General features: G+C 39.6%; 1 protein-coding gene across 50 annotated transcripts in view; it reads left to right on the plus strand.

The window, feature by feature from the left end:
- Positions 1-15650, plus strand: part of ARMH3 (armadillo like helical domain containing 3) — a 185580-nt gene that overhangs the window by 80179 nt on the left and 89751 nt on the right. For all 50 annotated transcript variants that reach the window (XM_081546409.1, XM_081546540.1, XM_081546534.1 and 47 more), the window contains 3 exons: positions 1209-1291; positions 1820-1946; positions 8473-8548. In XM_081546409.1, the coding sequence (XP_081402535.1) occupies positions 1209-1291; positions 1820-1946; positions 8473-8548 (286 nt within the window). The remainder of the gene's footprint in view (positions 1-1208; positions 1292-1819; positions 1947-8472; positions 8549-15650) is intronic.

Raw genomic sequence — 15650 nt, forward strand, 5'->3', positions numbered from 1 at the left:
AAACAGAATGTAGACAAGCTCTTGTACTTTTATTTGCCTGCTGTTTCTTTACTGTATCTATGCTTTTAGAGGGTTGAGAGTGAGGGGTGTTGTGTGGCAGGCAGCAAGTGTCTGGAGAGACTTACTCCTACTCATTATTCCCTGCTGTTTCAAATCTATGCTCACATCTCTTTTCTAAGAGTAGTAAACTTCACACAAAGCTCAGACGAGAGAATGGACTTCTCTGCTGACAAAAAAGCAGGCATGGTCTTAGGAAAGGAGCAGTCAAGCCTTTTTTTTGTGTGTATATGTAGAAGTAGGACAGGTTGAGGGGGAGAAGACAAAAGGAACATCAAATACTTGTAGCTGCTGAACCCCTACTGTATATTCCCCATCACACAGGGGAGATAGGTACAGTGGCAGTGGCTATGGTGGGCACAGAAGCAGGACTGAGTTTATAGCCTTGGGTGAAAGAGTATAAGGCAATGGTTAAATTATTTTATGCTTAATATTTATTGACAAAAATGTCTTTAAAGCTGTACTGTTTAACTAGGGACTTAACGGTCAGTCTCAAGATTGAGATTGCTTGGGTTTTGGCACTCTTTCCCCTCATAAAAGATTACAAGGCAAAAAGGGGACCTTTTCAGTAAATGTTGTCACAGTTAAGAGAGGACAGAGCATGTTGCACTCTTATTTGAATATTTAGTTAAGGGCTTTTTTTTTTTCCTTCATGAGCTCTTTTTTTATCCAGAACTAAAGCAGTAGGTTCTACAGTATGTCTGTTGATCATTTAGATTCGAAAGGTGTCCTTCTTAACAGTAATGTTTGAAACAGATACGTAGGTAAAACTTGGTGACTTGGAACGCTAGCAGCCTGGGGTGAGAAGGGATGCTCAATAACTGAGGAAATTTGATGCGGAAATCAGCATACAGGTTTAAATTTGGAACACTGAAATGTCCATTTTATAGTCAAATTTCTGAGCTTAATTGCTATTTAAGAGGTAAAAAATTTTTTAAAACTTTCTATGGACAGATAAGCAGACATGTGCTTGAGAAGGTCAGTGCTTTCTTCACTACACCTGCTCTGCCTACTTTTAAAAATTTCCTAGTAGCTATGATATACTCATTCTAGCCCTGTCTGGATTTCTTTAGATCTAGTCTACTTTCATTTAACTTTATTGATTATGCTTTGATTATCTTATCAATGCCTTTTTTTTCTTCTTTTTAAAGCCTTGATAAATTTGCTGAAGTTCCTTATGTCAAATGAGACTGTACTTTTGGCAAAGCACAACATTTTTACATTAGCTCTTATGGTGAGTAGCAAAAAAAACCATTTCTTTTTCTGAAGCTATACTCTAGGGCAGAAGTGGGCTGGTTTGAGACAGGGGCTGGTGTTCTAAGGATTAAACTATAGGGGGATACCAGGCCTTTATTTTCCCTTTGGACCAGAATCTCTCTACTAGTGCTTCCAGTTTCACCTGTGTCTTTGGAGGACCTGGGGTCTTTCATGAAATAATGGTAACACACACTGTTATATAATATTCCCACCACACAGCTATAAGAGGTATAAATTAATTTCAAGGGGATCAATAATATGGAAAGGTAGAAAATAATTAGAAAGTGATGAGTTTTCAGTAATTATTACTTTAATTTATTGAATGGTAAGTTTATAGAAGTTAATTTTTAATAATGACTTTGTTTAATAACCAGCTAACAAAATTGCTGAAAATTTAACTGCTCTTGAAAGACAATAAGAGCTGGCTATATAGCACACTACCAATAATACCCTTCTGAGTCTTCATAGTATGATGTCTATATATGGGCTTTTGCTTCTTTTTTAGATTGTGAACCTATTTAATATGTTTATCACATATGGAGATACATTCCTGCCCACCCCCAGCAGTTATGATGAACTCTACTATGAGATTATCCGCATGCACCAGAGCTTTGACAACCTCTACTCTATGGGTGAGCTGTCTTCTTTTTATTTTTCTCTCCCCATCAGCTGTGATCTTTGGTCTATGAAAGGAAAAGACTACAAAAGCTTCTCCCCTAGTTGCTTGGTGCTCTTACTTGGCACAGAACTATAATAGTCTCCTTTTCTCAGGCAATAAGAAAGTATGTGTGGACTTCCTCACCTTCAGGAACTCAGAATTCATCTCAGTAGAAAGCTGGTTAGCATCCCTGTAGCCTTTTCTTGATGTTTGTGAAAGAGAGAAAATAGGGAGGCTTGTAGATTGAGTGAATGCCAGTGAGATGGGTGTGAGAGTGGGTGAGAGTTGACAGCATCAAATAGAAGAGCTTGGATCCCAAAGGAACATTGTGTGATTTAAGAAGGTACAAGATTTTAAGGATTTTTAATGTACCTATGTATTTTTAGCATAACTTAGAAGAGGAAGTGGGCATTAGATAAAAATCTTTTTTACAAAAACCTTTTGGTGATTGGTGCACCAAAAATTTACTCTGCAGCCATATGAGCATTCCTTATTTCTATAAGAGGTCATGTATCCCTGTAAGTTTGAGTGAAGAGTCTAATCAAACCTACCTAAGTTTAAAGGTTAAGAAAGATTTCTTTAGATTTCCCAGAAATAGTAAGCCACTCAATAAAGCTGTCTATTAAAAAGCTCCAACTTATTAGCTTTATTGGGATGTAATTGATATATAATAAACTGCATTCTTTTTTTTTGGCCTTGCTGAGCCATGTGGAATCTTAGTTCCCTGACCAGGGATGGAACCCACACCCCTTGCAGTGGAAGCATGGAGTCTTAACCACTGGACCATCAGGGAAGTCCCAAACTGCACTTTTTTAAAGGATACAATTTTTGATAAGTTTTGGCATGTGTATATGTACATGAAGCTGTCATTAAATCAAGATAATGTACATATCCAACCCCTCTCCCCAGATTTCCTTGTGTCCCTTTATGTCACTTTTACCACCTCTGTCCCTTAGCCCTAGGCAACCCCTGATCTGCTTTCTATCACTATTGATTAATTTACTTTATCCCTGTTGTTGGGACTATTTTTGAAAACTTCATCTTCTGCTTGGGACTCCTGTATGTATCATGAGTAAAGTAGAGGGAATTTGGAATACCTGGAGAAAGAGTAGAAGCAAAGAGTGGAAAGAAGGATTGCCTAGGAGGAAATTTTTTTTTCTATTTCCCTGCTCGCTCATTCTCAGTGGTAATAGCTTTAGCATCAGGTCAACTCCCCTCAGAATAAGAGGTTCCCATTGTCATATCAAGTCACACGTCTTCTTCTTTTTTTTTTTTAAGCTAGGAAATCTTCCATGAGAACCCTCTAGCAAATTTCCCATTGGCAGAATGTTCTCAGTGTACCCTGGTGTGGTTTGCATCTACCCGGCTTTTACCAGTGTCCTTGTTTTCAAGAATTTTCCAAGGGTGAAGAGCTGCCCCAGAGGCTTTCGTACCCATTAATAGATGAATAAAGAGGTCTTTCAGTGAGGAAAGGAAGGAGAGTTGAAGTGGGGGAGGTATTTTATAGATGTCTGACTTACCTGCGTAGTTGAGCCATGTACACAGTCAAATGAGATCAACGTTTGCAGCTGCAGCAACAAGAGAAGAAAGGATATCTGGGAATGCTCAGATGTACTAAGACAGTACAAAGAGGAAAGTGAATTTTACTAAATGAAACACAACAAATAGTAGGAGGTGGCATGTTTCAGTACTGTCCATTTTGTGTAAAGTATGATGAAACTTCACCTGGAAAAAGATGTATTTTTAGTCAGGTTTTTTGAAGTATAATTTACTTATATGGTATAATTCACCATTTTTATTGTACTGTTCTGAATTTCAGCAAATGTATATAGAAGTATAATTATGACAGAAAATCAAGATTTAGAAGAGTTTTACCATCTCAAAAACTTCTCTGTACTCCTGTGAGATCAACAACTCCACCCACTCCTGTGAGATCAGCTCCTAGCCATTTTCTAGCAACCACTGATTTATTCCTTGTCCCTATGATTTTGCCTTATCTAAAAAAGTATATAGATAACATCATACCGTTTTTTGAGTCTGGCTTCTTATACATAGTAATTTATTTGAAGTTATCCATGTTGATGCATGTATCAGTAGTTTGTTCCTTTTTATTATGGGGTAATATTCCATTATGGGAATATGCCAGTTTAGCTTATCCATTTATCAGTGGAAGGACATTTAGAAAGTTTCCAGTTTTTAGGGATTGTAAATAAAACCTCTGTAAACATTTTTGTACACAGCTTTATGTGAACACAAGTTTTCCTTTCACTTGGTACCTTCCTGAGCATATGGAGCATATTTACAATAGCTGTTTTAATGTACTTTCCCACTAATTCCATCATCTCTCTTCATGTCTAGGTCTTTTGTTTTATTGTCTGATTTTTCTCCTGCTTATGGGTCATGTTTTTCTGGCTTCTTTGGGTTTTTAAAATTAATTAATTAGGCTGCATTAGGTCTTAGTTGTGGGACGCAGGATCTTCGTTGCATCATGTGGGATCTTTGGTTGCAGCACATGGACTCTCTAGTGGGATCTTAGTTCTTTGACCTGGGATCGAACCCATGTCCCCTGCATTGCAAGTTGGATTCTTTTTTGAAAAATTTTTTGAAACAGTTGATTTACAGTGTTGTATCAGTTTCAGGTATAGAGCAAAGTGATTCGTGTGTGTGTGTGTGTGTGTGTGTGTATACATATGTATATTCTTTTGTAGATTCTTTTCCACTATAGGTTATTACAAAATATTGAGTATAGTTCTGCAAGGTGTTTTCTTAACCACTGGACCACCAGGGAAGTCCCTTTTCTACTTCTTAAATGCTGGTAATTTTTAAATTGGATTTTGAACATTGTGATGTTAATGTTGTAAGGTTTGATTTTATTATGTTCCTTTATATAATGTTAGACTTTGTTCTGGAATGCAGTTATGTTGTATGGAATCAGTTTCATCCTTTTAGGATTTGCTTTTAAGGGTTATTAAGTTGGGTTAAGAGCAACTTTTATTATAGGCTAATTTGGCCAGATTACTAATGCAGTACCCATCTGAAGATTCTTTCTGATAATTCATATATTAGTAGGTTTTTCCACTCTTGCTGGTGGAAATGCAAATTATTTTGTTTGTAGAGCCTTCCATGAGCTCCATAATTTCTTCTCTTTTCCAGTGGTTCTTTACCCCCAGTCTTGAGTAGTTTTCTCTTTCTTATGTGCAGATCAGTGCTCAGCAAAAGATGTAAGAGGACCCCTCTACAAACTTATAGAATACCCTGTTAAACTCCCTCCTCTACTGTACTCTACCCCACAAATTCTAGGTGCCTTGGCCTGTCCTGTTGCTAATCTCTGTGTCTTTGATTTGGCAAGCTTCTGGATTCTGTTTAAGTTCCTCCTCTTTGCCATGTAGATTGGAAACTTTTTCACACAGTAAGCTGGGATAATTCTAGGTCTCACCTTGTTTGTTTTCCATCTTCAAGGATCACAGTTCTGTATACATGTTGTCCAATGTCTGAAAGCTGTTGTTTCTTATATTTTGTTCAGTTTTCTATTGTTTAAGGTAGAAGGGTTAATTATGTCTTGTTACTTCATCATGGCTAGAAGAGGGAGACTCTTGATAAAAGACACACATTTAATATTCCTATGGCAGTTAAGTTACTGCAGTGATATCCACTGATGAGGAAGGACCTCGACACAAGCTACCCTGAACCATAAATGATACCATATTTTGAACTGTTTTTTTTTCCTTTTAGAAAAAGATAATTACTAGTACTAAAGAAAAAAGGTACAAATTTTTTTCTTTAATACAATCTCTCCTTTCTAGTATGACCGCTATTTTCATATGGGCTTCCCAGGTGGCGCTAGTGGTAAAGAACCCACCTGTTAATGCAGGAGATGTAAGGGATGTGGGTTCAATCCCTGGGTTGAGAAAATCCCCTGGAGGAGGGCACGGCAGCCTATTCAAGTATTCTTGCCTGGAGAATCCCATGGACAGAGGAGCTTGGTGGGCTGCGGTCCACAGGGGTCGCAAAGAGTCAGACACGACTGACGTGACTTAGCACACCATGCATAGTTTTACATAATTGTGATCATGTTATCTTATTTCTTTTTTTTTTAACTATTATAGAACATTTTTGTGGGTTTTTTTGGTAGTTTTCTTAAGTTTCTTTCTCTCTCCCCCCTCTCTTTTTTTGCATAGTATGGATACAGTTTATTTAACCATTCTTTCCTTTCATGAAAATTATGGTTGTTTCCAGTTTTTGCTATTACTTTCCTAAATGGCTGCATGGGATGCTGTTTTTGTGTATCATGCTTTATACTACCTAAATGATAACCTTAGCTTGAGGTGTTTGGGCATTTTGAGATAATTTTGTGTTTAAATTTGGAAACTTAGAAACGAATATAAAAGCCAATGGCTTGGAAAGCTTGTTTCCATTGGAAATGCAGTGATGAGGTCATCTGGGTGCCTGTTCACTAAGGAACAGAAGTGACAGGATGTTAACAGAGAAATAATCCATGAACAGAGTTGAATACCTCTCTGAGGTAAGGGGAGTAAAATTCAGCTCAATTCCACAAATACTAGAGCCTCACCATCAGAGAGTTTATGATTTAGTGGAGGGTCTAGTGGAAAACGGATATATCTAAACAGTTTTTGCAACTGAATTGAAAAAAATATGTCTGACCTGCTTGAAACAGTTTTGTTCATTCATGAATAAATTTGTGCATACACTTAATGAAACCCTGAGTTGAGACTGAAAAGCTCTAACTTGAAACTGAGTTCCCCTGCACTAAATCTTGTAAATTAGGAAAGCAGCACTCTGATAATGTTTTATTAAGGCTTCCATCTTCTCTTTCGTAAAATTGCATGAATTTATAAAAATGAAGTATTGCTGAAATAGATGCAGAGCAGCCAGATGAGTTTTCTTTCCCTATTACAGATATATGCCCTCCCTCTAGTACAGCTGCTGCTACTACTACTCTTGCTAGAGGAATACTGGTCAGGAGTTGGTAGTGATGGTACCTATGCAGATTGGTTATACGTTTTTTAATGTTAGGCTCTGATTAACTAACTAACTAACTTTCTCCTCTGAGAAAGTCTTCAGTATATTCTTGCATTTGTTTGGAAGACAGTCTATTTAATGAATAATAGCTAGTATGAATACTTATGTAACAATTACTCTGTGCCAGGTACTGGTCTAAGGCTTTGTATATATATAACTTACTTGATTTTCATAATAATCCTTTCATGTAAGTATTGCTGTTTTTCTCTAGTAAGTGGCAACGGCTAGACTTGGACACCAACAGTTGGCTTCAGAGTTCACACACTTAACCACTCAGTGTATCAAGTACAGGCTCTAGGACCATTCCCTCCAGGTTTAAATTCTAGCCCCATTACTTACAGTTCTGTGATTGAACTTGATTGATTAATTGTTTGTCTCCTCTGAGTCTCATATGTGTGCTGTATTGTATATATTTTTTGTCCAGTTTCTGGCACAAAGTAAACTCTCTACATGTTTAGTTCATATTCGTTATTCACTCATTAAAAACATATACTTGGAGTGGCCACTGTATGCTTGTTCTTTCAAGGAACGCTTGTGCTGGTTTGTCTCTTTTCTGAAAGAGAATAGGTACTGTAATGTGTGGCCCTGAAGCTCATAGCTGATAGAAAATATCCATGTGTGTCTGCTAAATTGCTTCAGTCGTGTCTGACTCTTTGTGACCCTGTGGGCCACAGCCCGCCTGGCTTCTCTGTTCATGGGATTCTCCAGGCAAGAATATTGGAGTGGGTTGTCATGCCCTCTTCAGAGTATCTTCCCAACCCAGGGATCAAACCCAAGTCTCTTACGTCTCCTGCATTGGCAGGCGGGTTCTATACAACTAGCACCACCTGGGAACTATATTTCCATCATCCCTTCTGTGAGTAAGGGTGTAAGAGACTTTGGTCAGAGAAGGGAAGAAGATTCTAGTTGATTCATGTTGCAGGTCACACAGTTAAGGGAACTAAAGCAGGTTACTTTTTGATTGAAACATGACCGTCCTCTGTCTGACAAGATTATTCATCCTATTTGACCCAGTTCAGACCTTTAGGAGAAAGATATACTGTATGTGGAACAGGAGGGGACACTTACTCAGCTGGCCAATTCCACTAAATCGGCCCCAGCTATTAGGAAAATGATTAATGTGGCAATCAGGTTACCTTCACATCACCACCTCAGTGTAGATTTTAACTGAATGCAAAAACTAAGTATGAAAACGTTTTAGCGGGGAGTGGAGAGAGGGAAACCCAAGGCAGAGGAGTAGAATATTTTGATAGAAAGTGAAAGAAAGAGGAAAAAAATTGCGGGAAAGATAATTGAGAATAAGCCCTTATTTTTTTTCTCTAGATTAGGATGTCTTAATAGAAGATTGGCACAGACTCCGTTTGGTTTTTCCAACAGTGATATTCTGCATTGTGTCTTCACTCCTCACATTTGTTTAATACCAGTGGTCTGACACATCTTTGTTCTTTCCTTTTTTACAGTCCTGAGGCTTTCTACCAATGCAGGCCAGTGGAAAGAAGCAGCTAGCAAGGTGACTCACGCGTTGGTTAATATCAGGTAAGAAGTGAGGATTTATCTCTTTCAGAGTTCTGTGGTTAATCCTGAGGTTTATTGTACCTTTCTAAGTGAAATGTGTTGAACATCACTACTATTTTAAGCCCTGATGTCTGTAGGAGGGGAAGAAATTTTCGTATTTGATCAAGAAAAGCAGGAATGCATGTGACTTTCATTTTGTCATATGAAAATAGCTCACAGAATTTGCTCGTTTATGAATTTTCTTACCAGGAGATAGTTGCAAACCCTTTTCAGGCCTCTTTGTTGCCAAAGAGGTTTCTGTGTATAGACCTTCTGAAAGCTTTTCTCCGGAAATTTTTTTCTGCCTTTCTCCATGAGTTGAATGAGTGACTCATGGGATCTGGAACTTTTGACGTTTTGCTTTACATGGCTATTTCTATTTGTGGTAAACAGAGCCAAATGGAGCTCATGGGGCTAAGTCATTTTAGGTTCCTTATGAAATAGCATGGCAATTACAGAGTGCTGTATGTATTGGATAAAATGGAGTCAGACATGGAGTTGGTTTAGGGTCTTGAGAAAATAGCACACACTCACAGGAGAGAGTTGTTTGTAAATGGAGAGAATGTGCTTTCAGTGTCATGAAACCTAAAGCTGACTTGTGTTACATTCCTCTCTCCCTTAGTGCCTATCATTTGTTATTTTCTCAGCAGTTATTATATTGCTCTTGCAAACAATTGAAAAATTAACATTGAGTAGAAGAGGCAAACCCAACAGATGGGGAAACTTGATTTAGCTCCAGATGTAAGTTTTGCCAGACATTCCCAGTAATAGTAATACACGTTTACAACTTGGTATAGATTCTAATTTGTGACAGAGCTGAGAGTCAATATTTATTTCTATATCTTTCTTTTCTTGCCACCCCTTTCTTTTAAGGTAAAATGTCCTGTCCCTGCAGTGACTTACTAGTGTCTGACAAGTCTTGGAACAAAAGAAAAAGTGTGAAATGTGTGTTTTGGGAGGGCGGGAGAGAGGGAGCAGGCAGGTGAGATGTGCTAACAAGGTTGTATTGAGGGTATTGAAGGTTGATCTGCCTTACCTGACCCCCAGAGACATTTTGCAGCAAACATAGTTTTATAAATCTCACAACTTAATGTATATTTGCATCTAGCAAATAAGCCAGATACTGTAGTAAATCCTTATGATAAATGTGACTTTCTGTAGGAATCAGGAATTGCAAACTGCCTTCTCCCAAAGAGCCCTTTGTGACCGAAGGACAGTATGACAAATGTGGGTGTTTGAAAGAAACACCAGATTCTGGACTACAGAATGAAGTGCATATGGGTATAATTTATGTTGTGTTTATTTATTCATGTATTTACATAGGGTTTTCAGGCAGTGCCTTTTCATCTGGGGCTTGTTTCCTTGATCACTTTCCTTGATCAAGCAAGTCTTTTACGCTTGCTTTATCTCCTGCATTGTTGCTTTTCCTTTCAGTGGCTTCTGGTTTGGCTGCTGTCTTTATTCTTCCCAGGGGCCATCAAACAGCTGATTTAAACTAGTGACCTGTCCTTTTTCTGAATACCCCAGAAAGGACTGGTCTGGGCTTAGAGCAGATGCCCATAACCATGACATGGTTCTCTTTGTAAGTCAGGCCTGTACCTTCATTTTCATTCCTCACACTTCTTGATGAACTTGCTGCAGACAGTAATTATATTATCTTCACTGTTGCTAATGAATTAGACTTGGAATATATGTAGAAAATATCAAAGATCCAGTCAGTTTTTTCAGGAGATTACTAGAAAGATGTTTTAGAATATCATTTATCACACTAAAACCAGATCAGGGGAATATACTGGCGATGCTAAGCATGCAGAAGTGTACTTTTTTCCTTTTTAAAATTTATTTTCACTTAGTAAGTGCTAAACTAGGTACTGCTGTTTCAAAAATTGCTGTCTTCTTCAGTCGTCAAACCCTATAGAGTATACTTTTTAACCAATGAGGAAACTAAATCTTGAAGATGTTTGAATTGCAAAAAGTCCCACAGTTCTTGTGTGTCAAATCTTGAGAATTAATCATAGTTCTTCTGATTCCAAATTCAGGGCTCTTTCTTTTACACTGTAACGCCTCCTTCTTTAATGTTACTATGGAGGTAAACAGAAAACTCAGTATGATGTATTGAAAGGAGCTTGAGCATGGAAATTTGAGTTAGAGAAACTGGGTTTTTAATTTTTGTCTCTACCACTTAATGTGTGACCTTGAGCAACTTATTTAGCTTCTCTGGACCTCTTCCTACTATCTATAAAATGGAGGTCATGAGGATATCAGTTGTTTTATAGAGAAGCAGTTGTGAGAATTATGTATGTTGTAATACTTAGAAAACTATAAAATACTGGTTATTTCATTTAGCATAATATATTTACAGTTCATTGCTGATGTAGCACTTGTCAGAATTTCTTTCCTTTTTAGGTTGAGTAATATTCCAAGCATATAGGTGCCACATTTTGTTTATCCATCATCCACTGAAGTGAATTGCTTCCACCTTTTGGTTGTTGTATTTTTGGCTATTTGTACATGGGTGCACAAATACCTGTTCAGTTCCTGCTTTTGCTTCTTCTGCAAATATACCCAGAAGTAGAATTGGTGGATTGTGTGGTAAGCCTGTGTTTAACGGATAGATGCGAAGAGCCAACTCACTGGAAAAGACCCTGATGCTGGGAAAGATTGAGGGCAGGAGGAGAAGGGGGCAACAGAGGGCGAGATGGTTGAATGGCATCATCAACTCAATGGACATGAGTTTGAGCAAACTCTGGGAGTTGATGATGGACAAGGAAGGCTGGCATGCTGCAGTCCATGGGGTCACAAAGAGTTGGAAACGACTGAGCATCTGAACAATAACAATATTTAATGGGGCTTCCCAGGTGGCGCTAGTGGTAAAGAATCTGAATGCCAATGCGGTAGACACAAAAGATGCTGGTTGAATCCTTGGGTCTGGAAGATCCGCTAGGGTAGGAAGTGCCAAACACTACAGTATTCTTGCCTGGAAATTCCATGGACAGAAGAGCCTGGTGGGCTAAAGTCCATGTGGCACCCAGAGTCAGATACGATTGAACAACTGAGCACACCTCAGTTTAGTTGCTTAGTCGTGTCTGACTCTTTGTGACCCCATGGACTGCAGCACGTCAGGCTTCCCTATCCATCACCAACTCCTGGAGCTTATTCAAACTCATGTCCATCAAGTCAGTGATGGTATCCAACCATCTCATCCTCTGTCGTCCCCTTTTCCTCCTGCCTTCAATCTTTCCCAACATCAGGGTCTTTTCCAGTCAGTCAGTTCTTTGCATCAGGTGGACAAAGGATTGGAGCTTCAGCTTCAGCATCAGTCTTCCCAGTGAATATTCAGGACTGATTTGCTTTAGGATTGACTGGTTTGATCTCCTTGCAGTCCAGGGGACTCTTAATAGTCTTCTCCAATACCACAGTTCAAAAGCATCAATTCTTCAGCACTCAGCTTTCTTTATGGTCCAACTTTCACATCCGTACGTGACTGCTGACAAAACCGTAGCTTTAGCTCGACAGACCTATGTTGGCAAAATAATGTCTCTGCTTTTTAATATGTTGTCTAGGTTGGTCATAGCTTTTTTTCCAAGGAGCAAGCATCTTTTAATTTCATGGCTGCAATCACCATCTGGAGTAATTTTGGAGCCCAAGAAAATAAAGTCTGTCAATGTTTCCATTGTTTCCCCATCTATGTGCCATGAAATAATGGGACAGGATGCCATGATTTCAGTTTTTTGAATGTTGAGTTTTAAGCCAGCTTTTTCACTCTCCTCTTTCACTTTCATGAAGAGGCTCTTCAGTTCCTCTTCTCTTTCTGCCATAAGGGTGGTGTCATCTGCGTATCTGAGGTTATTGGTATTGCTCCCGACAATCTTGATTCCAGCTTGTGCTTCATCCAGCCTGGCATTTCGCTTGATGTACTCTGCATATAAGTTAAGCAGGGGGACAATATACATCCTTGTCATACTCCTTTCCCAATTTGGAACCAGTCCATTGTTCCATATCCAGTTCTGACTGTTTCTTCATGACATGCATACAGATTTCTCAGGAGGCAGGTAAAGTGAAAGTGAAAGTCATGTCCGACTCTTTGCCATCCCATGGACTATACAGTCCAGGATTCAAATTTCTCCAGGCCAGGATACTGGAGTGGGTAGCCTTTCCCTTCTCCAAGGGATCTGCCCAACCCAGGGATTGAACCCAGGTCTCCCACATTGCAGGTGGATTCTTTACCAGCTGAGCCACAAGGGAAGCCCAAGAACACTGGAGTGGGTAGCCTATCCCTTCTCCAGTGGATCTTCCCAACCCAGGAATCGAACCAGGGTCTCCTGCATTGCAGGCAGATTCTTTACCAACTCAGCTATCAGGGAAGTCCTAGGTAAAGTGGACTGATATTCCCATCTCTTTAAGAATTTTTCATAGTTTGTTGTGATCCACACAGTCCAAGACTTTGGCATAGTCAATAAAGCAGAAATAGATGTTTTTCTAGAACTCTCTTGCTTTTTTTATGATCCAGCGAATGTTGGCAGTTTGATCTCTGGTTCCTCTGCCTTTTCTAAATCCAGCTTGAACATCTCAAAGTTCTTAGTTCACGTACTATTGAAGCCTTGCTTGGAGAATTTTCAGCATTACTTTGCTAGCATGTGAAATGAGTGCAGTTGTGCAGTAGTTTGAACATTCTTTGGCATTGCCTTTCTTTGGTATTGGAATGAAAACTGACCTTTCCAGTCCTGTGGCCACTGCTGAGTCTTCCAAATTTGCTGGCGTATTGAGTGTAGTACTTTCACAGCATCATCTTTTAGGATTTGAAATAGCTCAACTGGAATTCCATCACCTCCATTAGCCTTGTTCATAGTTGTGCTCCCTAAGGCCCATTTGACTTCACACTCCAGGATGTTTGGCTCTAGGTGAGTGATCACAACATCATGGTTATCTGGGTCCTGAAGATCTTTTTTTGTATAATTCTTCTGTGTATTCTTGCCACCTCTTTTTAATATCTTCTGCTTCTGTTATGTCCATACCGTTTCTGTCCTTTGTTGTGCCCATCTTGGCATGAAATGTTCCCTGGATACCTCTAATTTTCTGGAAGAGATCTCTCAGTTCAGTTCATATCAGTTCAGTCACTCAGTCGTATCCGACTATTTGCGACCCAGTGGACTGCAGCATGCCAGGCCTCCCTGTCCATCACCAACTCCCGGAGTTTACCCAAACTCATGTCCATCAAGTCAGTGATGCCATCCAACCATCTCATCCTCTGTCGTCCCCTTCTCCTCCTGCCCCCAATCCTCCCCAGCATCAGGGTCTTTTCCAGTGAGTCAACTCTTTGCATGAGGTGGCCAAAGTATTGGAGTTTCAGCTTCAACATCAGTCCTTCCAATGAACACCCAAGACTGATCTCCTTTAGGATGGACTGGTTGGATCTCCTTGCAGTCCAAGGGACTCTCAAGAGTCTTCTCCAACACTACAGTTCAAAAGCATCAATTCTTCGGCACTCAGCTTTCTTCACAGTCCAATTCTCACATCCATATATGACTACTGGAAAAACCGTAGCCTTGACTAGATGGACCTCTGTTGGCAAAGTAATGTCTCTGCTTTTTAATATGCTATCTAGGTTGGTCATAACTTTCCTTCCAAGGAGTAAGCGTCTTTTAATTTCATTGCTGCAATCACCATCAGCAGTGATTTTGGAGCCCCCAAAAATGAAGTCCGACACTGTTTCCACTGTTTCCCCATCCGTTTCCCATGAAGTGATGGGACCAGATGCTATGATCTTAGTTTTCTGAATGTTGAGCTTTAAGATCCCTAGTCTTTCTCATTCTATTGTTTTCCTGTATTTCTTTGCATTGATCACTGAGGAAGGCTTTCTTTTCTGTCCTTGCTATTCTTTGGAACTCTGCATTCAGATGTGTATATCTTTCCTTTTCTCCTTTGCCTTTGGCTTCTCTTCTTTTCTCAGCTATTTGTAAGGCCTCCTCAGACAACCATTTTGCCTTTTTACATTTCTTCTTTTTTTGGGGATGTTCTTCTTCTTGGGGATGATTGTCTTGCAGGTCATCATAGAACCGTTCAGCTTCTTCAGCACTACTGGTTGGGGCATAGGCTTGGATTACTGTGATGCTGAATGGTTTGCCTTGGAAACAAACAGAGATCATTCTGTCATTTTTGAGACTGCACCCAAGTATTGCATTTTGGACTCTTTTGTTGACTATGATGGCTACTCCATTTCTTCTGAGGGATTCTTGCGCACAGTAGTAGGTATAATGGTCATCTGAATTTAATTCGCCCATTCCAGTCCAGTTTAGTTCACTGATTCCTAAAATGTTGATGTTCACTCTTGCCATCTCTTGTTTGACCACTTCCAATGTACCTTGATTCATGGACCTAACATTCCAGGTTCCGATGCAATATTGTTTTTTACAACATCAAACTTTACTTCCATCATCAGTCACATTCACAGCTGGGCATTGTTTTGCTTTGGCTCAGCCTCTTCATACTTTCTGAAGTTATTTCTCCACTCTTCTTCAGTAGCGTATTGGACACCTACCAACCTGGGAAGTTCGTCTTTCAGTGTCATACCTTTTTGCCTTTTCATACTGTTCATGGCGTTCTCAAGGCAAGAATACTGAAGTGGTTTGCCATTCCCTTCTCTAGTGAACCATGTTTTGTCAGAACTCTCAACTATGACCTGTCCTTCTTGGGTGGCCCTACATGGCATGGTTCATAGTTTCATTGAGTTAGACAAGGCTGTGGGTCCATGTGATCAGTTTGATTAGTTTTCTGTGATTGTGGTTTTCATTCTGTCTGCCTTCTGATGGATAAGGATAAGAGGCTTATGGAAGCTTCCAGATGAGAGCGACTGACTGTTGGGGAAACTGGGTCTTGTTCTGATGGGCGGGACCATGCTCTGGAAATCTTTCATCCAATTTTCTGTTGATTGGCGGGGCTGTGTTCCCTTTCCTTCCTTAGGCCAAACTATGGTAGGAGTAATGAAGGTAATGGCACCTCCTTCAAAAGGACTTGTGCACGCACTGTTGTATTCAGTGCCCTGACCCTGCAGTAGGCCACTGTCGACCCATGCCTCTGCCGGAGA

Source organism: Giraffa tippelskirchi, chromosome 2 (assembly GCF_054371585.1).
Source record: "Giraffa tippelskirchi isolate mGirTip1 chromosome 2, T2T-mGirTip1v1.2.pri, whole genome shotgun sequence".
NCBI classification, from domain to species: Eukaryota; Metazoa; Chordata; class Mammalia; order Artiodactyla; family Giraffidae; genus Giraffa; species Giraffa tippelskirchi.